Raw genomic sequence first — 27,371 nt, 5'->3', positions numbered from 1 at the left:
TTGCCAGCAAAGAATAAGTGCATTTGTCCTAAATTGACTCCCTTTGGCTATTTTAGCAAAGGAACAAGTACACCCCATATACATACCCTCTTTTTAACCCAGTATATTTCTGTGGACACCCTGCATACTGAAGCGTACAATTATCATCTAATATGTATATCAAACACATCTAATATATTATGTGCTACAGTGTGCTAGGCTCATGCCCATGGACGGATCGTGATACGCTCACGGATTTTCGCCGCTGTGGTAAATCAAATGTCCCCGCAAAATTTTTCCGTGGTCTCCATATTACTATATTAAGGGAGGCCTCAGCTGTGTAAAAACTTGGTGAAATAGAGCATGCCGCGATTTTCCTGCGGCGGAAATCCGTGGCAGAATCACGCATGTGAGCCCTGACAGGCAGAAAAGCTATTAGGTTCAATAGAACCGAATAGCTGTGTTATTTGCCGAGGATTACCGCCGCGGAGAATGCGGTAGAAATCCGTCCGTGGGCATTAGCCCTTATTCTATGCTGTTCACAAGGTTACTGGGAAGTCATTTCTTGAGCTGCTATGACAGCAATGGCAGAGATGTACCTTACGGCAGAAATGTGGGCATAAGAAAACTAAGCCGACTTATTAAGTGCTATGGGACTGTTGTGGCATGTGCAAAAGTCACTGAGCAGGGAGGAGGAAAAAAGGTTCAAAATTACATTAAAAGGGGTTGTAGCAAAATTGCAATTTACCCCCTATCCATAGGATAGGGAATAACTTGATAAGCGGTGGGGGTATCACTGCTACCCCCTACCCCCCCATCCTTCCCAATCTCCAAAACAGAACTCCAGTGTTCCGTTATGCCTGTCACTGCCAGGGTTGCTTCTTCCCCCACAGTAACATCAGCATGAAGGGAGTGCTGGCTGTGCATGTACCTTCAACTCTCCATTCATTTCAATGAGGCTGACAGAACTATCTGAGCAGGTGTTGCTCAGGTACCTCCACAGTCCCACTGAAAAGTGAATAAAGCGCTAGTGGACTTGTGCAACCAGTGCTCCATTCACTCTCCTCCTCACTATGGGGGATGCAGCAACTCCTTGGTAAAGATGATGTAACATACATAGTAACATTGTATGTTAGGCTAAATGAAGACAATGTCCATCTGGTTCAGCCTGTTTCAACCTCCTAGTTGATCCAGAAGAACCCACGAGACAGAAGCCAATTAGCCTCATCGGGGGAAAAATTCCTTCCCGACTCTAATGGCAGTCAGAATAATCCCTGGATCAACCTCTGATAGTTCCTACCTGACTGTAAGACCTGGATTAACAACCTGCTGGTCACCTAATGTCTATATCCTGTAATATAGCGCTGTAGAAAGACATCTAGTCCCCTCTTAAACTCCTCTATGGATTTTGCCATCACCATGTTCTCAGGCAGAGAATTCCACAATCTCACTACTTTTACAGTAAAGAATACCCTTCTGTGTTGGTGATGAAACCTGCTTTCTTCTAGATGTAGAGGATGCCCTCTCGTTACCGACGCAGTCCTGGGTATAAACAGAACATGGGAGAGATCCTTGTATTGTCCCCTAATGTATTTATACATAATTATTTGATCGCCCCTGTGGGCCACAGGACCCCCAATCTCAAGATCGGTGGAGGTCTAAGTGATTAGACCCCCACTGATCAAGCAAGTTATCCCGTAGTTCTGGTACAACCACTTTAAAGGTAACAACTTAATTTAAGTAAGAAGTTTTGTGAAAAAAAAACTTTCCCTTTATAGACAAACCTTGAATTCTCAGAACAATTAAAGTAAATACTTGAAACTATCACGGTTTCTCTCAACACTTCCAAGAGACAAAGATTTCCTTTGCAGATCACAGATCAATCCTCTTGAGTTCTGAAAAGTTTCCAGTATTGATAGAGTAGCACCAATGTCATATAAAGAAACCAGCCATCCTTTCTACATCAAGCACAGCAAGCTGCTTCAGGCAAATACAGTGAAGATCAACATCTTAGGATGTCACGCTGTGATCCAGCATATCACTACGTCATTGGTTTTTGAGACCAGGTAAGTCCCATCAGAATTTTAAATAGTCACTATGTGGGAGATTCTGCAGCAGAAAATAATCCCTGCTGCCCTGAAAAACCTCAAGGAAAGCCAAGAATCGGGCAATTTTTGTTAGGACTTCCGTTCTTCCCATGGCCGGGGCTTGCTCCGGTTTTGGTGAGAAAATGGGAGAAGGGAGTTTGTCAATGCTAGAATGGGGCAACCAACAAAAGGAAAAGTGCGGTTAAATTACAACCAGTGATTTCTCATTGAGGTAACTTAAAAACTCGTAAAAGATCTTGCAATCAATAAGTAATAAAAGGATCACATTATAACATTACAAGCTGTAACTTCTTATGTCATCCTCCAGGAAGGTCAGCTTGTCTGCCTACTTGTTTCTATCCTTAGTGCTCTCCAGAGAACCCTGCACACGATGCAGTATAAACATGAACGCTTTACTTACAGAATGTCACCGTACCTTCTCGGAGTAAAAGGTCTCCGATTATGAAGTTTTATTACCTCTCTAATGGTTAAGGATGGCTTTACGACCGTTCGAATAGTTGCTCAATAGAGTGAGCGACGGATGTTCTGTGTAAACACGGCTACCAACCTGGTGGCTAGTGGGAATTTGTTCACTAGTGGCTCAGTTTTGGCTCACCTAAAAATAGTTGCTGGTTGACTAATTATTATGGTCTGGTGTAAACAGGTAATCGTCTTTCAATGACTAGCCAACAACTTTGCAGGGAATTGTGTGCTTGTTTGGTGTGCACCTCCCACTGATCATCAACTGGCTCCCGCTCTCTTTTTTTTGGACATTTTGTCCTCCCACTTAATCCTCGACTGGACAGCACTTGCTAGCCTTTGAAAGAATACTCGTTGATACAGTTTCTGGCTGGTTTTAGTCCAGCGAGAGGCTGCAGCAGCTAGTGTTCACTCAATCACCACTCACATGTATGGTATATACTGTAGGTTCATTCAGCAGACTCAGTAAGCAATAAGTGTACGTTGAGAAGGGGGGGTCGAAATTTCAAATACATGCCCAACAAAAGAGCCTCACGCTCCTAACTAATCAGCAGAAAATATGTTGGCCCGTGTAAATGCTAGCAACAATTCATTTAGAGATCACGAAATTTAAGAACAAACCGGTTGTGTAAAAGCACACAAACAGCCATTCGTACACTTAAGAGACTATTTCAAGCAACCGGTGAGGCAAAAGTTTTCCGGTTTTAAGCCACCCTAAGGCTGGGTTCACACAGGGCGGATTTGCCACGGTCTTGCCGCAGCAGATCCGCCCGCGGCAAAACCGACCGCGGCCGCTAATCTCGGGATTAGCCAGCCATGTGGACAAGGTTTCTCAGAAACCTCACCCACACGGGACAGCTAAGCCGCAGCGGTAAATCCGGTTGAAACCGCGGCTGCGGCCGCCGCAGCCGCGGTTTCAAAAGAAGCAGCATGTCCATTCTTTTTTTCATTCCGCTGCGGCCACGCTCTCCTCTATGGGAGCGCCGGCCGCAGCGAAAGGGCGAGCGGCCGGGCCGCTTCAAAGCCGCCGCGGCATAAACCGTGGCGGTTCTCCCGGCGGAAATCTCGCGTTTTTTGCTGCGGCCAAACCGCGAGATTTCCGACGGGAATACGCCTCGTGTGAACCCAGGCTAAATGAAGCACTGGCTTTGGAAAACAGAATGCAGGACCCGTAGGTCCTATAACAGGCACTTCACTAAGGCCTCGCTCACATGGGTGGACCCGATTCCTCATTCGGGAGGTGAGCAGCAGATTCTGGTTGTGAGCCCGCCCGGTCATCCTGCATACTGGAATTTACTGCAACGTAGATGACCGTGGCAGCTCGCCGTCGGTCATGCAGAGCACAGCTTTGATTTTTTTCAGGTATTTGTATTTCCTGTGCCGTCGCTTAGCAATGACGTGGGTACCCACAGCCCATGTGCAATGTTAATTGTGTATAGGCTGCGGGTCGGACTGCCTCCATTGACTTAAAAACACTATTCGATTCTGAGAGTGGGAGCGATAAAGCAAAAGTACATGCCTTTCAATGCCTGCGTTTTGCGCGGATCCTCGTGCGGACTGCGCAATTGGAATCCGCCCATGTGAGCCCAGCCTTATAAAGAGGAGGATGGAGACTGAACACTATACTAGGAGAGGAGCTGTAGGAATAATCTAATCGTGAACATTACACACCAAGCTTCAAGCTTTATATTCATTACCACCAATGAAAAAGAAAAAGGTCTGTACAGTATTATGCTTTTCCAACTAAATGGATTTTCTTGTATCTATGAGTACAAAGAATGTTACATATTCTAACTAATATTTAAATTGGCTCTGAGTCTCTCGTGACAAAGATGGAGGTCGGGTTCGATGGGGTCCACTCTTTTCAAAGAACATTTTTGCACAAATTTACATCTCACCAAATTCATTAATAAGTCTTCACTGTGGAATATTACACAATCTAAAAACTTTGCATGCAAAACCAGTCATTTGCAAATTTAGGAATCAATTCGTTATTATTCATTAGGCTGGAGATTTGCAGGGGACTAAAAGTTGAGAAACGGTCTACAACTTCTCTTCTTTTTATTATTCTACAAATAAACTTTATAAACAATGCTTTAAAGCTTTCACTAACTATAAAAGGACCAAATCTACTGTAACATACTGACAAACTAGCTACCAGAAATAAATTAAAAGACCTCTCCTAGCTCTTATCTTATGGGATCCTAGGAGTTGGGGTGTCAAGTCCACAGATGTTACACTCTCCTTCCTTCTCGATTCCTTGCTGTCCGCCCACAAAAGCTCAGCTCCTTGTATAGACAACTTATGTGTTCATGCACAACCTTCTTATATCATCTGGCTAGTGATCTATTAGGATTTGTTTAGAGGGCATTTTTTTTGTCAGAATTCATGCCAGTTCCACACCAAATCCACATCCCATCACTTTCAATGGTAATCCACGTCGTAGCCTACACAGTGCAGATTTATTCCACACACGGATTTCAGATCCTTGTGTGGAAGAAAAAGTAGTGACATGTCATTTCTTGATATGGATTCCATGCAGTTTCCACATCGAGAATAAGGGAGATTGAACAAAACCTCTGCAGCACCACCTATTGGAAGGTAGCATTTCTGCAAGTCAATGTTAGACTCTTTATACAAGCCTTGTAACAATGACTGGAATTGAAAGCCAAGTCAGAATCCATACACAGACAGCTGTTTCGGGCGTCTGGCCCTCAGTGTGCAGTAGATTTCTGGTTTAGCATAGCCGTAACAGAAATCCACTGCGGTTTTTAGAGGGGGATCCATGGCAGGTTCATAAGTCTTGATCATGGGTGCGAATGATGGCCAGTAGCCTGACCATGTCAAAGGGCAGTGGTGCAGTGACATCTGTCCCTCTGTCTATTCACCGATATGGTGAGGCCAGTAATGACTGGTCTAGCACAGGAGGTGATAAGGAGGGACATATACCAAGACTAGCAATTGGTTTCATGTAATGGAGCTACCGATTTGTGTCTCCGGTTACGCTAGGACTTTTCTCTATGTCAGAAGCAGTGGGAGTTTCTTGAGTCAAGTTCTAGAAAGAGAGCAGCATACTACTTTCCCGATACACCTTAAAAGTGTATCTCTTTACAACCACTTTCTTATTATCCCGGTGCATCTGAAAAAAAAAATGTAAGCAACTTTGCTTATTTTCTTGATTCAAAATGTCCTACGGTTTGGAACCTCCAACGTCTATGAGGTCAATAAATTAAAAATTCTACATTATTATTTTTTTTTAAATACCGAATAGTAATAAAGTGGTCTTTTATTTCTGCACATAACATGCAACTGTATGTGCGTGTCGGCCATTATTCTAAAAAGGAGCGTAATAAAAATTTGGAGTCCTGTAAAATCTTAATTTTGGCATTCACTCAATATTTCAGGCCATAATGTATTCCTAATCCAGCAAATGATTTTCCAGAATAATGAGCCTAATGATCAGGGAATATGAGCAATTGAAAAGCTTCCCTGTCCACTGCAGATGTGGTAAAAATACGTTAAATGGATATGAAGAGTCTTTCTTGTCAACATTCTTCATGATACGAGAGAAAAGAAAAAAAAAAATCTTAAACTGTCTTTACGCTTCGAGGAGCTCTGCATGAATTTTGCTCTTCTTGCATCTAAAAGCAATTTAGAAATTGCTTTTCTAAACAGTGATGCTAATAGCTGCTCGATATAATATTCCATTCGAAAGGCAGACTACACTGCTTTTCTCATTCTGTTCTTACAGCGCCATTACATCTCACCAGGTCAATCTAAGCTTAAAGGATTGCAGCCGGTAGGTAGAGATTCAAACAAAGCACCAGAAACATATCAATAATGACAAGTGATCTGAAAGAAAGTGAATGCACACTGTTATGTACTGAGCACTTATCTCAATATCCCATCTCGCATCAGATGATTGAGGTGAATAACCAACATAAAAACTGCAGCAATTGTGGGGCCTATCGGATGCGGTAGGGTCACTTAGTACTTGTGGTTCCGTCTCCAATCGTTCTGCTCATTATGTGTGGTGTAGACACAAAGACAACACTATTCAAGGAGAATATACTGCGAATCAAGATTTAGCTACAGTAATACACATAATAAACTTCAATATACCCATCAATTCATCTTACGGGGCTACCCTACCATTAAAGGAGGGGTGTTACACCATTTTCGGAACTCCCATTCACTTCAATAGATATTATAGAAATAGCGTAAGGCTGCCATTTCAGCGGTTTCTACAACAGAGGTGCTGAGGAAACCAGATGCAGGGTTCTCATTCTAGCCAAGAGACGGGACAAGAATTAAATCTCACATTCAGTGTAGAAATCATAAAAATTACTATCGCTTGCCATCTACAAGCATGAAGAATTAAAGGGGTTCTATGGCACTTTAACTATAGCTGATCAGCAGGAGTTCCCCAATCGAGATCAATTGTTACCTAGGCCCGCTATCAGTGTGGAAGCAGATAGCGCTGTCAGCATTGCAGTGGCTTGGGCTGGTACTACAGGTACAGCTCCCTCTGAATTCAAAGAGTTCTGCCTGCAGTATCCAACCAGGCTGCTGTAATGTGGAAAGCACTATCTGCTTCCAGCACTGTCTGCATTGACAGCAGCACAGAAAAACAGCTGATCGCCGGGGATTCCAAGGGGTGGATTCCCAACCGATCAACTGATGATGAGCTAATCCTGAGGATAAATCATCAATGGTAAAAGTCCCAGACAACTCCTCTTATGGCCCTTTTACACGGGGGTGCGGGGCGGGGCTTTGACCAACTCTAAACGATAATCGTCCCATGTAAAAGGGCATTTAGTCCTTATCGTTATGAGCGTGCACATAAGTAGTCAAGCAGCAGCGGCTTTATGGTGGGCAGTGGGAGTCTGGCGAGGAAGGAGAGCATGTGAGTGATGCCCACTGACAGCACCATAGTTCCTATGAGCTTATTAATAAATACATAAATTACTCGAAAGCACTGCGAAATAAGTTGGCGCTATACAAACAACTGGATGAGTTACATTATTTATTACTCTAGTTTATAGGGCTCTTAGGAGCTGACAGTCTCTTTAAATCATCTGAGAGTAACCCACCGCGGTCAGTGATCGGCAGCAGCGATCATGTTGCCAATGTAACGTCACCACTGCAGCCTGGTAAATAAAGCCCACCCAGGAGAATTGGAGCAGAGGCATGCAGATTAGCTCTAGTAAATAGGGATAATGTACAGGGTGGCCCAAGAAATGTATAAACAGATCAATATTGGTTATTTATGCCTTTTTTGAAAGGCCACCCCAGTGATTTTTTTAATGCATTCATTATGCAGCTATCCCCCAGTATATAGAAGTGAGCTAGTGGTACCTTGGTTGGTTATTTCTGTCTGAAACTCCTGGCCCCTTTCTCCTCAGATGGTCCTGGGATATAAATTCTGACCACCTCAGATCTACGTAGGATTAGGTGTTGTCAAATTAAGTTAGTTTCTCAGTCTGTGCGATGCTGTTACATGCACCTACCACAGAAACTGCCTACAGGAGGACACAGCACCTGTCACACAGTTGTAATAGAGGAGATCACAGCTCATTCTTCTGACTGTATACTTATGGTCTGTAACTTATTTAGGTTGATTTTAGAAGATAATGATAATTAATTAAACCGTCCACCCAGCAGACAGAAATGGTATAGCCTCAGCTAATGTATAATGGGTACATGTAAAACAGAAAAGTAAAAAAAACTCTTACTCTCAAGATGGTGCCTGATAAACATGAGATAGGTGGCTGCAATACACAAAGGAAACCTCCACAGTGTGACTGACAATCAGGTGAGGGGAATAGGGATGTAAAAATCTGTTGTCACCAGAGTGGCCCTTTTAAATTAGAATTAAATTAAGCTGACAATATGTTGCATTATGTCTATAGATGAGCGAGTATACTCACTAAAGGCAATTGCTCGAGCGAGCATTGCCTTTAGCGAGTATCTCCCCCACTCAAGACGGAAGGTTCGGGTGCCGGCAGCGGGCACTGAGCTGCAGGGGAGAGCGGGGTGGAACGGAGGGGAGATCTCCCTCCTGCTGACAGCCGCTACTCACCGCTCCCCCGCGCCGGCACTCGAACCTTCAGTCTCGAGCGGGGGAGATACTCGCTAAGGCAATGCTCGCTCGAGCAATTGCCTTTAGCGAGTATACTCGCTCATCTCTAATTATGTCGTCTCTAAAGATTTCATTAGTTGCATAATTCCCAAAGCCACAATGTTGCCATTAGGATGGCCGGGGCACGATTGACAATAATTGCGGACACTGTAACCAATGTTGTTCGTGCTTTAGTTTGCCAAAATCAGAAGTGTCTGGATGTTAATGGTGACCACTTTAAGCACCTAATGTGATTCAAGAAGTCAAACATGACTTACAATTATCCTTAGCAGTCCATATAAATCTAGTAATAAGGCTTTTAAGCATTTTTTTTTTTTATGTTAAAGTATGTATACATTTTTTGGGCCACCCTGTACAATCTGTGTGTAGATATCCCAATACGGAATCAGCATGAGAGAAGCAAGATGTCCCTCTGTTCACCGCCAAGACGCAGATTTCAATTGACGTTATATTCCCATTCATATGAACGGGACACTGATTACGCAAGGATCTGTGCAAAATCTACATGTATGAACCCTTTCCAATCCAATTTGTGTCCTGGTTTTCCTAGGGGGCTTATTCTTTTTCTGCCGTTATACAACGGCGCTCTATGATGGCTAAAGCCAGTACTGCATGAGGTGACACATTGGATAGGCTCCGACAGCAGAGAGGCTGGAAATATACAGTAAGAGAACCCCGACGGACGTCTTCCAACATCGGAGCTGTACAGCCTTAAATCATAATGTCTTCAAACGTCAGACAGTGGATTGGAAAGGGTTAAGAGTCAATTTTTCAGTGTGAACACAGCCTAAGACTCCATTCACATATCAGTTGCAGGATCCATTTATGCCATTGGAGCAGATTTGGTACAAAATAGCCGACAAAGCAGAGCAGCATACTGCGCTATTTTGTTTGGTAAACTAGCAGGTGGCATTAAGAAAACCCAGTAAACAATCAAGGGTTTCCGTCAGGTGCTGCTCATGTCTGCAACGAGCCCGTTTCCATACTTCCATCATTTTTGTTGTTTTCCTCCAATCATGAAGCAGGACAACAGAAACGATGAATGCATTAGAAACGGATGTGTTACGCTACCAAGGAAGGGTACATGCAAAGAAAGCATGCATGGTATGCCAAGACAACAGACATATGGGATAAAATACCCATTCTGGTGCATTATAGTTATATTGCAAGTCAACTAGGAGTGAAATTGCCATGGTAAATGGCATGGGCCTACATTATGCCTTACGAGTAGAGATGAGCGAGCGTACTCAGAAAAGCACTACTCGCTCGAGTAATTTGCTTTATCCGAGTAGCGCTGTGCTCGTCCCTGAAGATTCGGGTGCCGCTGCGGCTGACAGGTGAGTCGCAGCAGGGAGCAGGGGAGAGCGGGCGGGAGAGAGGGAGAGAAAGATCTCCCCTCCGTTCCTCCCCGCTCTTCCCTGCAGCTCCCCGCTCCGTGCCGGCACCCGAATCTTCAGGGACGAGCACAGCGATACTCGGATAAAGCAAATTACTCGAGCGAGTAGTGCTTTTCCGAGTACGCTCGCTCATCCCTACTTACGAGACATACCCACTCTGAAGGAAGAGGAAGGTTTCATGTCATTTGCTGACTCACAACTCTCCTCAAACAACTAGATCACACTAACCCTTAAAAGGGAACTTGACACCAGGTTTTGCCCTTCTGAAGCATTGGTAGTACTACCTAAACCAGTAACAAACCTTTCTAAATATATGTCTTAATGAAGCTCATCGATAGTGTCTTTCGTCTGGGGGAAATCTAGAGCCAAGCTTCGCAAGGAAACACTACAGTACCCAAACGATATGGCAGGGATGGCGCTACCAGACTACCGGGTATCAATTGTCAAACTTCTATTGCTATGGAACCTATTGTACCAGTGTATTGTATCTATATACAGTATCTGATGTGGATATAGTGTTCGTGTAATTCCCCCATAACCGGAAGAATTTATGATGTATGCAAAGCTATCTAAGTACATACTGTATGGTATATTTTTGTACAATAACGCGAGTAAAAATGAAATGTATATGTATGTATCTTAATACCCAGGCAGCCAGCAAAACCCCTTGAAAAGTGATTTATAAAATAGCTCATGCATAGTTCAAGCTGACATGTCTGCCCACAGGAGGGCAATACCAACTGCACATGCGCTGCTCCGAGGATGCATGGCGCAAATGCAAGATTTGTAGCGGCTTATGGATGATGCAGGGATGTCATCTACAACAATGAAAGGTAGAGGGGTGCGTTTACAGAGGAGACCCTGGGCAGCTGGAACAGTCTTGGCACCACCACTGGACCGCTCAGAGCTAATTGACATACGGTATGGAAGTCTTAAAATCCGCTTTTCAAAGGGTTGTACAAGAATCACTGCTGAGACCCCACTGATCCCAAGACAGAGGTCCCGTGTCTCACGTCCGTCTCATTGTGGGCCTACCGCACCCCTCGCAGTTAGGAGGTGGTTGAATAGAGCGCTGGTCACACATGTGCGCGGATGTTCCATTCATTTTCAACGGGACTACCGGTGATAACCAAGTAGCAAATGCTCGTATGTTTCCGTCAGTCCATTGAAATGAATGGAGTAGCAGTTGCATATGCTCAGTCAGTGCTATATTCATGCTGACGTCACTGCGGTGATGAAGCAACCCTGCAGTGACAGGCAGAGGGGGGGGATACAGGGCACCCGTCCTTGAGACCGCTAGGTCTTAGCGGTGACAACCCCACTGATCAGTAAGTTATCCGTCTATCCTGTGGATATGGGATAACTTGTAAGGATGGTACAATCCCTTTAACCCCTTGAGTGGCAGGTTTCCTACCACCCTGTCGTGCCCACCAGGGCAGGTTTTTTAAAATGGTCTAATCATTGAATTTCAACTAGTTTTGCAGTTGCGTCTCAAGAGCCATAACTTTTTCATTTTTCCATTGACATGGCCATATAAGGGCTTGTTTTTTGCGGGACAAGTTGTGATTTTTTAAACAGGGGGGAGGAAAAAAAGAAATGGGGAAAAAAGAAAAAAGGGGCCATGTCATTAAGGGGTTAAATAATGTATTAACTTCCTTCTCTGGGTCATTACGACGCACATGGATACCACATGTGTGATTGTATTTTTGATTTTTTTACAAAGTAAAGGGAGACAAGTGTTTTTTTAATTTTTTTAATAATTTTTTTACTTTTTTTTTTTTTTAATTTTTTTAAATTTTTTTTTTTTTTTTGTCCCTTTAGGGGACTTCCACAGGGACCCATCAGGACCCCTGATCACATTCCAGGGGTCCGATGGTGACAGCCCTTTACATGCTGCAGTGACAGCCCTTTACATGCTGCAGTCACATAGACGGCAGCATGTAAAGGGTTAACACAGCAGAGATCGGAGGTTTTCTCTGATCTCTGCTGTAAGAGCTGGTACCTAGCTGTCCTCTGACAGCTAACAACCAGCTCTCCCTGCCACAGAGACCATCGGCTTGCTTCTGACAAGCCGATGGTCTCTATGGCAACCTGTAAACAAAGCAGGACATTGCCGACATGTCGGCAATATCTTCCGCTGGTTTTTCAAAGCCCTTGCACTGCTCTGTGTGGGTCTGTGCAGGCAGAGCACACTGTCACAGCTTGTGGCATTGTGCTCTGCAGCTCCCATAGTGATACATAGCCCGGAAATCTTCCGGGCTATGTTGCTATGAGCAGTGGAGCTCGTCACGCAACTTTTCCGGGCGTGCCACTCAAGGGGTTAAAAGAGACAGGCTTAGAAAGGTTCATCACTGACTAAGGCAGTGCTGCCAACGATTCAGAAGTGGAAAACTATATCATGTGTCATCTAGCAAACATGGCAAGGTATGACTATATGCTGCATGGATCCAGAGCAAAAATAACATTGACTACAAATCTAAATTAAGATAAAAACCTTTGGAGAAAAGGTATGAAAATGTGGAGTAGTTGAAAAAAGTTTTGCTTATTTTTTTTGCTTTTCTTGGGCACATGTAAGCAAGATTTTCAGAGGCCAAATCAGTAGTAAAAAAGATAAATCTAAATTAATAAAAATATATACATAAATTTAAAACGTTCCCGGGCTACTACAAGAACTAAACTCAAAATTTGTATATGGTCAGGAAAGCAAGTTTTAAAGCAAGAGTCCCACTAAGAATATAGAAACGATAGAACTATGGCAAAAACAGTCACACAGAGAAGAGAGATGTGAGGAGTGAATTCATAGCTCAAGGCCCTCACTACTTTACTACAACATCTGAGTCAGGTCTGACACATCTAAGAAGATACTGCCTTGACAAGCCCAATGACCGCAACAATATGACATAAGCAATGGGAGCTACTGCTGTACCTGTAACTTGTACAAGAGAATAATTAATACATGGCCATCATCACTGGAAGAGGAGGCAACATAGAAGGAAAGATTATTGACTCTAGAGAAGGGGAGTATGAGTAAACTAGGCCACATCATGTGTAACAAGCCAATAAGGGTGGGCCACAGAACAGAAGTCCGCCTTTCATCCCAATGCTACATTCTTTGGAGGAGGCTGTAGCCCCTTGCACTCCGTCTGGCCAAGTCATGCAGCCCAGTGTCCAGTGTTCCCGTGTATTTTACTCTGCTACGAAGCAGCAAATAGTTATTGTGGAAGGCTATACATAAAACACATTCAGAAATAGCGTCAAACCGGGTCTGTTGCAATTGTAAAGAAACCAAGGCCTTCTTCTGCCGAAGTCATCTGTGCAGTCAGCAGCGGATTGCAAATAATCCTTGAAAACCAACTCAGACACTGTCCCAGCAAGTTGGTGTATCACGAACGACGTGTCCTGAGTGGTCAAATCTCAGAACCTGAAACCATACCCAATAAAAGGTGCAGGAACTGACAGAGCTCGACAAAGCTAATTACTGTAAGTGGTTGCAGACTATGAATCGCCAGATGACTTTAAGACCCATTGCTGGACTTTATGGATAGACAAAGCGTGGTTTCATTTATCAGGTCATGTGAATTCACAGCACATGAGGTACTGGTCTACTGATAAACCACCAGACTCACAAACCACCACTGCATGACCAGAAAATTGGCATTTGGCCTGAACACAAATAGTGGGCCCAATTTTCTTTGAATCAACCACTGCTTATCGGGACATGTTTGAGCACCTTTTACTACAAACACTCACAAGAAGAATGAATGTGTTGCATTTTCCAACAAGTTTGGGCAACATGCTACACACGTGCGACTCACTGGCACAGGTTCATAAACGGTTTACGGAAGAGTGAACTTAAAGTAAGAGATTATTGGCCATCAAATTTCCTGGACTTGTCCACAATCAAATTTTATCTATGGGGAACTTTAAAGCAGAAATTGTATGCCTATAATCCCCATATCCTGGAGGATCTTAAGAAAACCATCAGGAACATTATCCAAAGCATCACCGAAGGGCTGCAGCAGTTATCAGCCAACATGATCTGTGGTGCTCAGACATGGCCAGGATATTTAAGTTTATGCATAAAGGCCCATTTACACACACACACAGATATCTTTCAAAAGATTGAAAGATTAGCGATGGTTTTGCATAAAGTACTAATCGGCACTAATTGCTATTAGTACTTTATTAGCTTCATTTGCATGCAAATGAGCTTCTGAGAGCTGTTACAGAACTCAACAGAAGGTCTGAGCTCTGTAATTTGCTCCATTGTTCAGCGACGGGCTCCCTGTGGAGAATTCAGCACCATGGACAGCAGACACAGAATATGGTTCTGCTTATCAGCAGTTCTGCAGGCAGGGCAGGAACTGAGAACAAAATACCGCTTTTGAGTGAACTTTGAGTGTAACTGTTGTGTCTAAATGGGCCTTAAGTCCTTGATCATCAAAGCAAATACAAGGAAACAGGTTACAAACTGCTCTCCCAGTGGTACTATGTGCCTGCCAAGTTGCAAAAGAAACCATTCTTTTCCGCCCAATGTGCTGGCGCTGTAAGTACATGGAGAAACACTCTCCTGCATGTTTTCTGGGACTGCCCATGAGTGTGGTATTTCTGGAGGGCTGTTCACATTAATATTTGTAAAATTCTGCACCTGTAAGTACCTAATTACCTCGTACACCTTTCTGATCTCCAGTTATCTACCTACCTACTAATTGATTAATGCAGCCCAGCTCACCGGAAGTCCTTATCACCACCTTCTCTCGTTCAATAAATACATAAGGTAGAAGACGTTCATTGGGTGGAGGAACCTACAGCCTCGTTACATAATAAATATGCTTCTGGTATTTGGCCTGGGCCTCCAGGATAAATTTTCAATACACACAGGAATACCAAGAGATAAGGGTTCCAACTAAATGCCCCCCACCATATTCCCAGTTCTCCAGAGCATTCTGCTAGGTCCCTGTCGGAGCCTCAGTCCCTCTCCCATTTCTCCTCCCTTTTCGACTTTTTGTCTCCTTTTTCTTCTTCTTGGTCTGTCAGTGACAGCCTGTTTTTCTATTCATTTCGTTGTCAACTTATCTGTATTGGTGTGACCTCAGATAACGTAGATTAAACTGCATACCGGTTGTTTTCCTCTCTGTGCTTAAGGATTTACCTTAGACCGTACCAATCTCTTTAGTTCACTTACCCTTATGAAAGCTCACTCACCACCTTCCTCCTTTCTCCTGTCTCCCTCTGAAGTCGCTATGGTGTGTTTTCCTTATAGAATGTGCATTTTGTTTGTTTTTTTTAGTTTTTATTTTTTATCTTTTTTTTGGGGGGGGGGGGGGTTGTTAACCATTTACTCACCTTTTAGGTGAATTGTAAAAGTGCTTAAAAAAGTGAATTAATATGTATTGAAAACAAAAGTGAACAAGGACCACTTCCGACATCTATTGTAACATGTGGGTAAATCAATAAAGCTTACTACTTCTTCCTCCAACCATATTGTTGGAAAAAAGCAAGTTTTCTGTGGCCCACCCTCTAGTAAATTTAAATCCAGTCCACAAAATCAATAATATGTGATGGTACTTATTTTATCATCCATGCAGAATAGCGCTAAAAGATTTATATTAGCAAAAGAGAAATGCCCCATCACATCACCAATAGGAAAAGTTAAATCTAGTTAATAGAGGCATCTCCTCGATTATCCACACAATAGCCATAGCATTGACATAAAAACAAATGATCCACTTTAATATTTAGTAATTATTTCACATGCAAAACAGCGCAGTAGACAAACACCAAACGGATGCCATGCCCGATTGCACCGTAAGTGAGCATGGCTAATAGAAAGTGAAAAAAGAAAAAGAAAGGTATCACCACTGCTCAGTCTTTTGGCACACAATAAATCCTATCATGGCATCCAGTGAAGGCAATGCTGTTAGACAAATGCATTGCAATACAATTTTATATGCAACCAACTGTCTGAACACATCATGGAGCTCTGCACCAGATAAGCTGGATCCACTTAACACCAGTATTCGAGTCAGAACCGTGCATATCCAACGATACTTAGAGGTAGAGTCATATGAGAGGAGAATAATCCAAGCATTAATACAGCTTACATATCCAAGACCGTAATATATATTATAACTTCTGTACAGGTAATGCTAAACTAACCAAAACACATTATGGGTGCTTTAACTTTTGTAATTTTCTACTCTATAACAAAATTACATCTGCAAATGAGGACTGTATCCTGAGGGGACAGCATTTACAACTCCGCATTTGTAGGGTGCTTCTGGAATGTTAAAGGGGTTTTCTAGGTACTTTTTATTGATCAACTGGGGTCCGGTGATCAGCTATATGGGTACTCAATGTCACCAGCAAAATAAAGAGTACAGAATGGAAGCAGAAAGCTCCGACCACTGTCTAGTGGCCAGCGTTGGTAATTGCATGTACAACTTCCATTAAATTCAATGAGAGCTGCACCTGCAATTACCAGCATCAGCCATAACATAGGGGTTGTAGTGATCTGCTTCTGCTCTGTACTGTTTTGCCAGTGACAGTAGACACCCAAACAGCTGATCAGTCGGGGTCTCAAGCGGTGTATCCCAGCCAATCATCCTAAGGATAGGTCATCAATAAAAAAAGATCTCAGAAAAAAACCTTTAAGCATTTATGTGCAGCATATCATATGGACACGTATTTGTAAATAATTACAGAGTTCTGCAAAATCACTACTGACTTAATTGGAACCTATTGCTCTGTTTAGATATTTAGACAAAAACATATAAATCTTCTAATATAGTAAGAGTAAACATTTCAGAACTGCCGGGTTGGGCCCGGATCAACAACCCCGCTTGTTATTTAATGTCTATATCCTGTAATATCCTAATGCTCTAAAAAGACAGCTAAGTTCCCTCTTAAACAACCCTAACGATTTTGCCATCACCACGTCCTCAGGCAGAGAGTTCCGCAGTCTCACTGCTCTTACAGCAAGATTGGTATTGATTTCTACTGATCCTCCTCCACCTCTAAGCAGCATTCGACACCATTGACCACAAACTCCTCCTCAGTATGCTTCGCTCCATCGGCCTAAAGGACACTGCTCTCTCCTGGTTCTCCTCCTACCTATCTGACATCCCCTTCAACGTCTCCTTTACTGGCCCCACCTTCCTCCCTTTTCCCCTTGCTGTTGTGGTGCCCCAGGGCTTGGTCCCCTCCTCTTCTCCATCTACACAGCCCCTATTGGACAAACCATCAGATTTGGCTTTCAGTACTATCTCTATGCTGATGACACCCAGTTATACACCTCCTCCCGTGACATTACAGCACCATTCCTCCAGAATGCCACTGACTGTCCGCTGTCTCTAACACTATGTCCTCTCTCTACCTAAAACTGAACCTCTCAAAAACTGACCTTCTCCTGTTTTCACCCTCTACTAACCGACCTCATCCTGACATCTACAACTCAGTATGTGGCACCATCATAACTTCCAGAAAGCACGCCTGCTGCTTTAGGGTTATATTCAATTCCAATCTCTCCTTTACCCCCTATATTCAATCTCTGGCCCAAACATGTCAGCTGCACCTCAAGAATCCACCCTTTTCTCATCGTGGACACGCTAAAAACACTTACTGTTGCCCTCATCCACTCTCTGCTTGATTACTGCAACTCGTTGCTGATCGGCCTCCCCTGCACCAGACTCTCCCCTCTCCAATCCATCCTGAATGCAGCAGCCAGGCTCATCTTCCAGCCGCTACTTGGACGCCTTTGCCCTGTGCCAGACACTGCACTGGCTGCCTGTCAAATACAGAATTCAATTTAAACTCCCCACCCTCATCCATAAAGCTTTCCATAGCACCGCGCCGCCCTGCATCGCTTCCCTCATCTCAATCCACCACCCAGCCCGCATCCTCTGCTCTACTAATGAAATCAGACTAAGTGCCCCTTTAATTCGAGCCTCTTATTCCTGCCTCCAAGACTTCTTCAGAACAGCACCAGCCCTCTGGAACGCGCTACCCAAAACAATCCAAGTAATCAATGACACACAGAATTTCAGACGTGCTCTAAAAACGCACTTTTTCAGGGAGGCATACGATATCCCCTAAATCAAACCCTCTTTACTTCGCCTGATAACATGCTACCTGTCCTACCGACTAATCCCTGCTAGCCATAATCAACCGCCCCCTGCAGTCCTACCGATTCAGCCACTATACGGCCCAATTTGACTACTGTCTATGTGTATAGCATCCCTCATTCTCTATCTTGCCATACCGTGCACATCTCCAGCCCCTTTACCTCCTGTATCACCCCATTATTTGTAGTATGTAAGCTCGTTGGAGCAAGACCCTCACCCCTACCGTTTCCATCAATTGATTACTTCATGTAACTGTGGTTTTGTTTTTATTCCCCCTGTCTTGTAAGTGCTACGGAATATGTTGGCGCTATATAAATAAAGATTACTATTGGTTTGAGTCCAGTGCTCGGGATCCCTGCCACCCATTTTAAATGCCCTGAATATCCCTTTAATTCTTAATCCTATATAATCCTTAGGTCAGGTCATCAATAGTTAATAGGTGGCATTCCACTGATCAGAATCCCCACTGATCAGCTGATCCTCTGGCCTGTTGTCAGTGCAGTCGAGCCAGATGTCCACATTGGTGGTCAGAGCCGGAAATGTAATAAAAGGCATCGCTTTCATTATTTAAAATGGGAGTGAAGCCTTCTATTACACTTTTGGCTCCTACCCCAATGCAGATGTCCAGCTCATCTGCACTGACAGCATACTAAAGGATCAGCTGATCAGTGGAGATTCTGATCAGTGGACCCCCACCTATTAACCCTTTCCAATCCAATTTGTATCCTGGTCGGCTTACTCTTTTTCTGCCATTATACAACGGCGCTAAATGCTGGCTAGAGCCAGTACTGCATGAGGTGTCACGTTGGATAGGCTCCGACAGCAGAGAGGCCGGCAATATACAGTAAGAGAACCCCGACAGATGTCTTCCAACATCGGAGCTGTACAGCCTTAAATCATAATGTCTTCAGAGGTCAGACAGTGGATTGGAAAGGGTTAACTATTGATGACCTATCCTAAGGATTAGGAATTAAAGAAATGTTCAGGGCATTTAATGCAGATGACTTATCTTAAGGATAGTTCATTCATAGTAAATGCAATGGAAAAAAAAAGATAATTCAGTCTCCAGACTTACTCTTAATATGTTCTGGGTTTCATTCCACTTGTTCGTCCATTCTTTTGTCAACTCTTCAACCTAGAAAATATGTTGAACTGACTTCAGTAGAAATTCAGTTTAAACAAATTTATTAAATTTCAATTAACAATTCTGTGAAGTTTAACTTCTACACAAGTTCTGTTGAAGTGGTTATAACCATGTCCATTTAGTGGGTCAGCTGCTGTGCCACTTTAGCTTTGTTTGGTTCCATGGGCAGCCATTTATAATAACAGAGGGGAAAGAAGCCAAAGTTGCATAGCAATATCCTAGACTTGGGGGTGGTGGGGTCACGATAGTCTTGTCTTCATTTAATGCTATACGTCTAATGAGTAAATTGGAGTACCATTCCACTTAACATTTATGTGACCAAAACACAGAAAAAAATGTATAGGATAAATCCACAAGAAAAAATGAAATATTTCAAATAGTTGTTTAAGCTAAAAGTGCACTTGCCCCTAAAAGAAGAAAAATCCCAATAAAAGCAAGAGATTTAAATATACTATTAAAACAAATTGTTTGAACTCAACCTTAGCTGCTTCTAGCTGGGTAACAACTAAAATACAACAAACCTCAGCACCTTTCTGTAAATCTGCCTGGCTTTGGAAAGATTCCAGGTCAAAGGCACCCCCAATTTGGTGCTGACCTCTTGCGACTATAACTCTTTGGGTGTAATGTAAGGGTATAAGAAGATATTCTGTATAGCCATAGGATATGGCACCTTTTATATTGTCCTTATTAACCCAGTATTTCGCTAAATGTTTTAGTTAACAGATTTGGCAGTCAGGAGCCTAGGAAAGCTTAAAGGGGTTGTGCCAAGTTATAAAGTTATCGCCTATCCTCAGAATATTAGTGGGGGTCTGACAGCTGAAACTCCCAAAATCTCGAGAAGGGGAGGTCCAGTCAGTCTATGTGAATGGAACAAAAAAAAAAAAGAGAAGAAAGAAATGTTTATATTTAACAACTTGAGTAGCTTTCTCAAATGTTAGTGAGCTTATAAAACATGTTGGGCTCAAAATTTGAATACTACTCAGCAGCACAGGGGGTATAACATGTAGAGATTTTTGACTGACCCCAGTAAAGTAAAAATACAGGACGTTTAACTCGAAGTACAACACTTATTTTAGCTCATACTTTGTGCAGCACTGTATTTATTTACAGGTTTATCGATGACTGATGTCCTATTTCCCACCATGTTTGTATGATTCGTCAGGGGGTGGCTCCTGCTGGCGCGCAGTTGGCATTTTCAGAGAAGGTTGGGCTCATTTATCAAAAACAGCAAGACTGTCCTTGTTGTGGGACAGAAATGCTTAGAAGTGGATTGTGGCCACTTTCAACATCTTCTCTAATGACTCTAAGCTTACCCAAGAACCAAGGTAGGCATCACTCTTGTGAGATACTGTCGAACACAAATATTGTGAAATTACTGGGCTGCAATTCGAGTGAAACACCCCAATTTGAAAAACACCCCCCATCTGGAAAGTCGTTTGAATTGTGGGTCCAGTGGGTCTGTTAAATTGCAGTGAATGTAATGTTGGGCAGGAAAAGACCAATCGCTTCAATGAGCATTCATTTATTAAGGTCTTTAGAAGAAGTAGATGTATTCTTATACGTTACAGAGTAGGAAGCATCCTGTATAATATACATTTTCAATATCCACATGCTTGTAGACAGCAGCCAGCATGTGACCACTCTAAATGCACTCCATACCTTGCTGAGCCATGCAATAAAAATGTAATTTTATGCAAATGCCCAAAATTACAATTTCTATCAGCAGGATACAAGCCCGGAGTACAACTGTGAGCAACACTACAGAATGCTGTTTTTTATATCTAAATGTCCAAGATATCCTTCCCAATGTCTTACGTGAGATACATTCATGCTTTGAAACATTTACTGAACTGAATTTCAGGTTTGACATAACTTTCATGACTCAGAAAGCCAAAGACCTACAGTTTACACCCAAGTTCAAAAGGTTCATCAAATAAATAACGAATGAAAACCTGTGCAGGAAAAAGCTGAGCCGAGATAGTAAAAATACTTACACGGGCTTCATTTTGTTGCAGTTTTTCTTCCATGCTTAAAGCAGTTGGCGAGTCTAAAAGTGCAATCTAAAAAACAAAAAAAAAGACAGCATTAATAAGACTAAATAGATATAGAAAAGGTAAAAAGTGGAGAACAGCACCATTTTCTGTCAAATGAATGTATGAAATCCCTAAATAGCAATAAAAATATTCACCTCATTTGTTTTTATAGAAAGCAAAATATGCAAAAACTGTATAATCCAGAATTCAGTCATCATTGCTAAAGGTCTGATTATAAGGAAAAAAGATAGATAAAATATTGGCTGCGATGTCCTTCGTTAGGATTACTGACAGGGTTCTGTTGAGAAGAAAACATCTTTCCCCACGGCCATAACTTATCTTCAATGTGTTCGGTTTAGATAAAACCCTCCATTATTTGGATTTTTGTATGAAAATGTTCCTGATAACCACTATGAATATCCAAACTTCTATCAGCGGTTTCTTGGCCAGAAACATTGGTTTTTTTCCTGTTTTTTTTACTTGCTAGAAGTCTATAACTTTGATTCAGAGCACAAAGAGTCTGCAGTTTGAGATGGGCTAGATCAGTGCCAAGGTGCGGAAATTATCGTGGCTGGCCCAGATATTTTCTGGACATTATGGGTAAAGGTGAAGTAACCAAGTGTTCATCAATATCAGCGTTGGAGATTTCGTTGAGAGCGAAGTCTTCAAAAATACTTCTGGCTCTGACCCCAAGGCGGATGTGGGGCTCAGCTGCACGGACAGCAGGCCAGAGGATCTGCTGATTGGTGGGGATTCCTAATGGTGGACCCCTAAGGTAAGGCAACTTCGGGTTCATTCATACCGGCATGAGAGGTTCTGTTGGGAACCTTAGTCGAAGATTTCTGCTAGAAGACAATAGAATAGCACTGCAAACAGCACTATTTCATCCTGTCAATTCCGGCAAAATGTTAGCCCGCTGACCAGTAATCGAATGGACCCCCATTATAGTTCATCCCCTAGTCAAACAGTTCTGTCTTATGATGGAACTGAGTTGCACTAGATTTTCCTGTGCCGTGAATGGAGCAGGAAAATGAAATCCCCTTACGCTGATGGAAAAGAGCCTTCAGAAGGAAAAATAAACGTTTACAGTGAAAATACGATTCGACTATGTAGAAAACAAAAGAGGAGGAGGACCATGTCATGTCAGCACTGATGGCTGCATAGCTTTGAAACCCCGGCTCTGCTGACTCCATTACTGGTGTTCTTTTGTTGCTACTAATCTCCTTTCCCCCATATGGGTCTCTTTAGATTCAGCTCCCGACACTGTGAATGTGCAAAAGTGAGCAGCTCTCACCGTACATTGTCAATAGGTGACGTCGCTTTAACAGACTGTCAATTAGATCTGCCATCACCCTTCGGCAGTGAACTGTTGAATCTATTCACTTCACCCATTCATAGCATTGGGAGCTGTATCTAAAGAAACCCCATAAGGGTGTTGGTTAGTAGTTAGAGAAGAAAGACACCAATAGAGTCAGCAAGTATGCAGCTGTAAAGCTATGCAGCCAGCCGCACTGACATGAGGACATGATAGATTATATTTAAGGTTGGGTCTTTGTGCAGCCCTTTCCAATTCATGATTAAACTTTGAAAGAAAAAAAAAAATCACAAACAGTCTGTGTAAAGCCATGTCAATCCTCTTCAAAAGAGGTATGCTTTAATTAAGAGGATTACTCTTTGAGAAGTTTTTTAACCTACACCCCATATGCTGCTCTAACATTGAAGAGGATTGGCGTGGCTTTGCTTTGGATGAAGGATCTACATCCTGCTAAGAGCGTGCATTATAGAGCCAAGGTGGCGAGTTCTCCCCAGTGGATGTAGCTGGGTACTTAGAAAGCTGCGGTCTTTTTCTTTTGGGGAAACTGTCGGTCTAAACTTTTATCGCAATTTTATTATCCACCACAAGTCGTGGCCAGATTTTGCCTACTTGGGTCAACAGCTAAGGGTATAAACTAGTAGTGTGGCATGCATAGCAGTTACAATAGAGTCCAGCAGCCTAAAGGACCAACTCTACTCTTAAATTAATTCCTGAAACAAGTGGCAATGAACTGCTGAAAGCAGCCAGCAAGACAGCAAATATCTGTAGAAGGGAGGGTAGGGGTAAAAGATTGCCAGTTCAGAAGAACAAAAGAAAAGGTACGTAGGGAGAGGCTAATGGGAAAAGTAATAAAACATTATAAGGAGCACAGAGATGGTGGAAGGTAAAAGACGATAGCTCAAAATTAGAAGCACATTATTATACACATAAAATATCATCCACATGTCAAATAATCACTTATAATAAGAATAGTTTTAGTGGTTTTAGTAAATAAGCCAAGCAGCCACAGTGAGACTGAAATCCATGACACATTAATATTCATTATGACCTCGGATAATACAGTTTATGAGTATGGCTCAGTCTGGAACAAAGCCAAGCTAACTCTATAAATGTAGTGGCGAGTCTGAAAGTAAAGATTAGTATTGTCCAGGCTATGAAGTTATTCATGACATTTCATGAATATGAAAGAGCAGAAGACTAATGAAAGAAAAGTAATTGATGACTGAAGCCTTCTTATATTGCATACATTAAAATGAATTTCCATAGAATAACCCACTGGAAAATAAAACTGTATTCAGAAATGTTAAAGAATTAGGTGGCCTTCAAGAGCTTTAAAGGCTTAAAAGCAATTAACCAAAAAAAATTTAAAAAATTAAAACACAGCTCAAAAAGGCTCTAAAATAATAAAATATACAATACTTCCATCTCCATTTCTCCAGTGAGGCAGCGCTGAAACATCAGCAGTCCGCCTGGTCTGCGCTTACAAATGGCTAGCCACAGGACCGCTGCAATCCATCAGAGGTGGCAGTGGTCATCTGCTGTACTACTAGTATCATGATGTCATCAATGACCCGTGATGCCAACAGTACAACACATGACTACTGAGGCAACCGATTGCTGCAGCAGCCGAAGAATGACCTGGAAGACCACAAAGGCTCAGTGCTACATCACCATAGATAAAAAAAAAAAAAAAAGAAGAAGAGGTGAATATGGCTTCATTTACAGTTTTAGAAAATTATGAATATGGCCCTATCCTAGTGTCCTGCTTTGCCCCCTGTCTTAATGATAGTAATTGCTTGTCAAGGGCAACAGAAGCAGTTTGACAGGAAGGCCAAACAGCACCAAGACAGCAACAGGTCTCTGGGTCTCCAAAGCTAGTGGCTTCAGGCCTTCAGTATCCACACCTTAAAACTTGTCTGACCATCTAGGCAAGTATCCTAAAATTCAGATGCAACAAACAAAAACAGGCAGTGCTCAGGGAAGGGTATCCATCTTCAGGTGAGTAAAGCAATTAGAGAACGCAGCTTACTTAACAGCAGTAGAGTATAGGTTCAAATATAATACAGGATGGCAATATTCCTAAGAAAGGTGTAACAACCAACAAACCATTGAGACAGACAGGCAATGTTTTTTTTTTGGGGGGGGGGGGCTTCGCCACAATACCTTTCTGAAGCCGCATGAAGACACAACTTATAATGTGCAAACTATATAAAAGCAGCCTTACCTAAAACACCATAGTAAAATATTGCAATGGGCAGCATGTGCCTTCACTAGATTGAGTGTAAGGTAACACTACCTTTATATATTTTGGCATTATCTTTAATTTCTTTACACATATGAATCATCAAAAGCTGGGTACCTTCCTCTGAGAGCTACCATCTTTTTGTTTTATAAGTTGCATTCACACCAAGACCCTTGAGTTGATGACGAACATGCTCCATGACGGATGCCATGGATGGTGGGTGAGGAGACTCAAATTTTGTGGAACTTTTGTTTTCCTGGCCTCCAGGTCCATCCCATATGCAGGATGCAACATGAATGGTACACAACCTCCCTCCTTCAAACAGATATTGGAGCCCAGGTAGAGAATATCTTGTATTGGTCACTCAACAGAATTATGTACCTACTAATCAATAAGTATGGTTGTGGTAAATCGACTGTATTGATGGATGTTCTTATGTGACACAACTACCAAGGTGGAAGGTGGTGTTCGTGATCTTTCCTTTCCTTCTCGAAATCTTAATTTCTAAGTTACAGAAACATCTGCATTTAGTTGGCTGAATCCGAGGATCGCTGGGACCTATTTTGAAAACGACTCGTCTAGACTTTCAAGTTAGAGTATTAGAAGCTAACGTTTAAAAGGATGTTTACATCTCTGGAGAGCAAGTGTCTTGGAGCCCTTCTCACATCTCCTATTTCCATAAATTGTATTTGACATTATTACGGCCGGCTGTTCCAGACAGCTATATATATATTGTTATGAAACCTGTAATCCTAGAATAAATCTCAAGTGCTTCTACAACACTGGTTAACACCTCTTAAACCTACTATGCAAAGCCAAAGATGTCTTATATTATTGAATATTTCATGATCTCTTCACAAATTTTCTCACTTTCAGATTTAGTACCTTACAAAACACCAAGTACGGCTGATACATGGCAGGAATAACTGCTCTCTTATTTCCACTGTCGCTAGATACAAACACATTTATTTTACTTCTATTCCTCTTCAACAACTGGGACTCATTTCATATTGGAACATTTTATTACTTTACATTTGTTTTCAGATTTTGAATAAAAAGCACCGAGTCTCTGGGCGCCATCCGTCTCCGGTACTGATCATTTTAATATTGTGTTTTCCTCTACATTATTCGAAACAAGGTGCCATAAAAACCTCCTACATTAGTAACTGATCAAAAACCACGGTAGAGTTAAAAAGTCTAACTCTACTAAAACCTGTAATATCAAGAATCCGCCAGGGTATTAGAGAACCAGGAATTTGAGCTATATGGATTAACGTACTTTTGTGTATTTTATGGCAACAATGTGTTATACTATTTCTTCTACGTTTTGGTTAGTTGAATTCAAAATTGGTTTCCTGTTACCCAAGTGCAGGGAATTGTGGGAGCTAAGATGAGAATTACATTGTTAGGGCTTGTTCACATCAGCGTTAGGGTTTCAGTTTTCCAGTTCCATTATGGGAGCAGAAAAACGGAGTCCCCTGGTCGAACAGATCTGTCTTGTATTGGAAACAAAGATCTTTGAATGGATCTCATTGCTTATAATGAGATCCTATTGGTTTCCATCAGATCTGCAGCTCTTTTCACCCCTTCAGTTTTAATTCAATTGAAACAGCAATATCTGCTGCCGATTTGCACAATAATCTAAAGCAAATCTGCTACATGTGGACGCAATTTTAGGGTATGTTTACAGGGAGCGGAAATGCAGCAAAATGTCCGCAGTGGAAATTCCGCACCGAAAACAGAGTCAAAACAGGGATCTCAGTGACCTCTAATGAGCACAGTGCTGCTGGTCACTTCCAAATCATCTGATCTGTGGCGCTGCACTCACTAGAGGCTGCTGGGTGCTCGGTGAAGGAGGTGCTGAGAGCGAAAGACTTTGGAGGTAAGTGCTGCATCTTCTGAATCAGCTGTAATCCATCACCATCGCTATAAAAATTATATATCAAAATGTCCAAAACAAAATGAGGAAGCCAATCTCTTACTTCCTTTTAGCTTAAAGATACTAGCTTAAAGATACTAGCTTAAAGATACTAACTATAAATTTTTTTTAAAGTTTTTTTTTTGTTTTTTACCCTAATAAATCTGAATTGAAAAAAAAGGATGTGGAAAATAAAAAGCTATAAAAATTGCCCTAACTGTCACAGGAAAAAAAAAACTCTGCAAAAATAATTTTGTAGCCAAAGAAACAAAAAAGAAGCAGGGCAGTAAAACCACCACATGGGTAAAATCCCTAAAACGTATCTGGTTAAAGCCAGAAACCTACTGCACACGGATAATGGGCAAACACCTCAAAACAGCTGTCTGTGTATGGATTTCCACCTTGGTTTCCTATTCCCAATCATTGTTATAAAGAGCTGTATAAAGGGTCTGACATTGATTTGAAGGAATGCTGCCATCCAATAGGTGGCGCTGTAAAGGTATTGTTCCAT

The 27,371-nt window shown here is 42.2% G+C and overlaps 1 protein-coding gene across 5 annotated transcripts in view; it reads right to left on the bottom strand.

Annotated features, from left to right (window-relative positions):
• KIF16B (kinesin family member 16B) overlaps positions 1 to 27,371 on the bottom strand; it is a 342,084-nt gene that overhangs the window by 248,018 nt on the left and 66,695 nt on the right. For 4 of the 5 annotated variants that reach the window (XM_066595622.1, XM_066595623.1, XM_066595619.1 and 1 more), the window contains 2 exons: positions 21,347 to 21,412; positions 19,284 to 19,343 (listed from right to left, as the gene is read on the bottom strand). In XM_066595622.1, coding sequence (XP_066451719.1) covers positions 19,284 to 19,343; positions 21,347 to 21,412 — 126 coding nt within the window. Of the gene's footprint in view, positions 1 to 17,706; positions 17,758 to 19,283; positions 19,344 to 21,346; positions 21,413 to 27,371 lie in introns of those variants that run through there. The other variant, XM_066595621.1, reaches the window with a different exon arrangement.

Source organism: Eleutherodactylus coqui, chromosome 3, assembly GCF_035609145.1.
Source record: "Eleutherodactylus coqui strain aEleCoq1 chromosome 3, aEleCoq1.hap1, whole genome shotgun sequence".
NCBI classification, from domain to species: domain Eukaryota; kingdom Metazoa; phylum Chordata; class Amphibia; order Anura; family Eleutherodactylidae; genus Eleutherodactylus; species Eleutherodactylus coqui.
The sequence above is the reverse complement of the archived record's forward strand: the minus strand, read 5'-3'. Positions and strand labels throughout refer to the sequence as shown.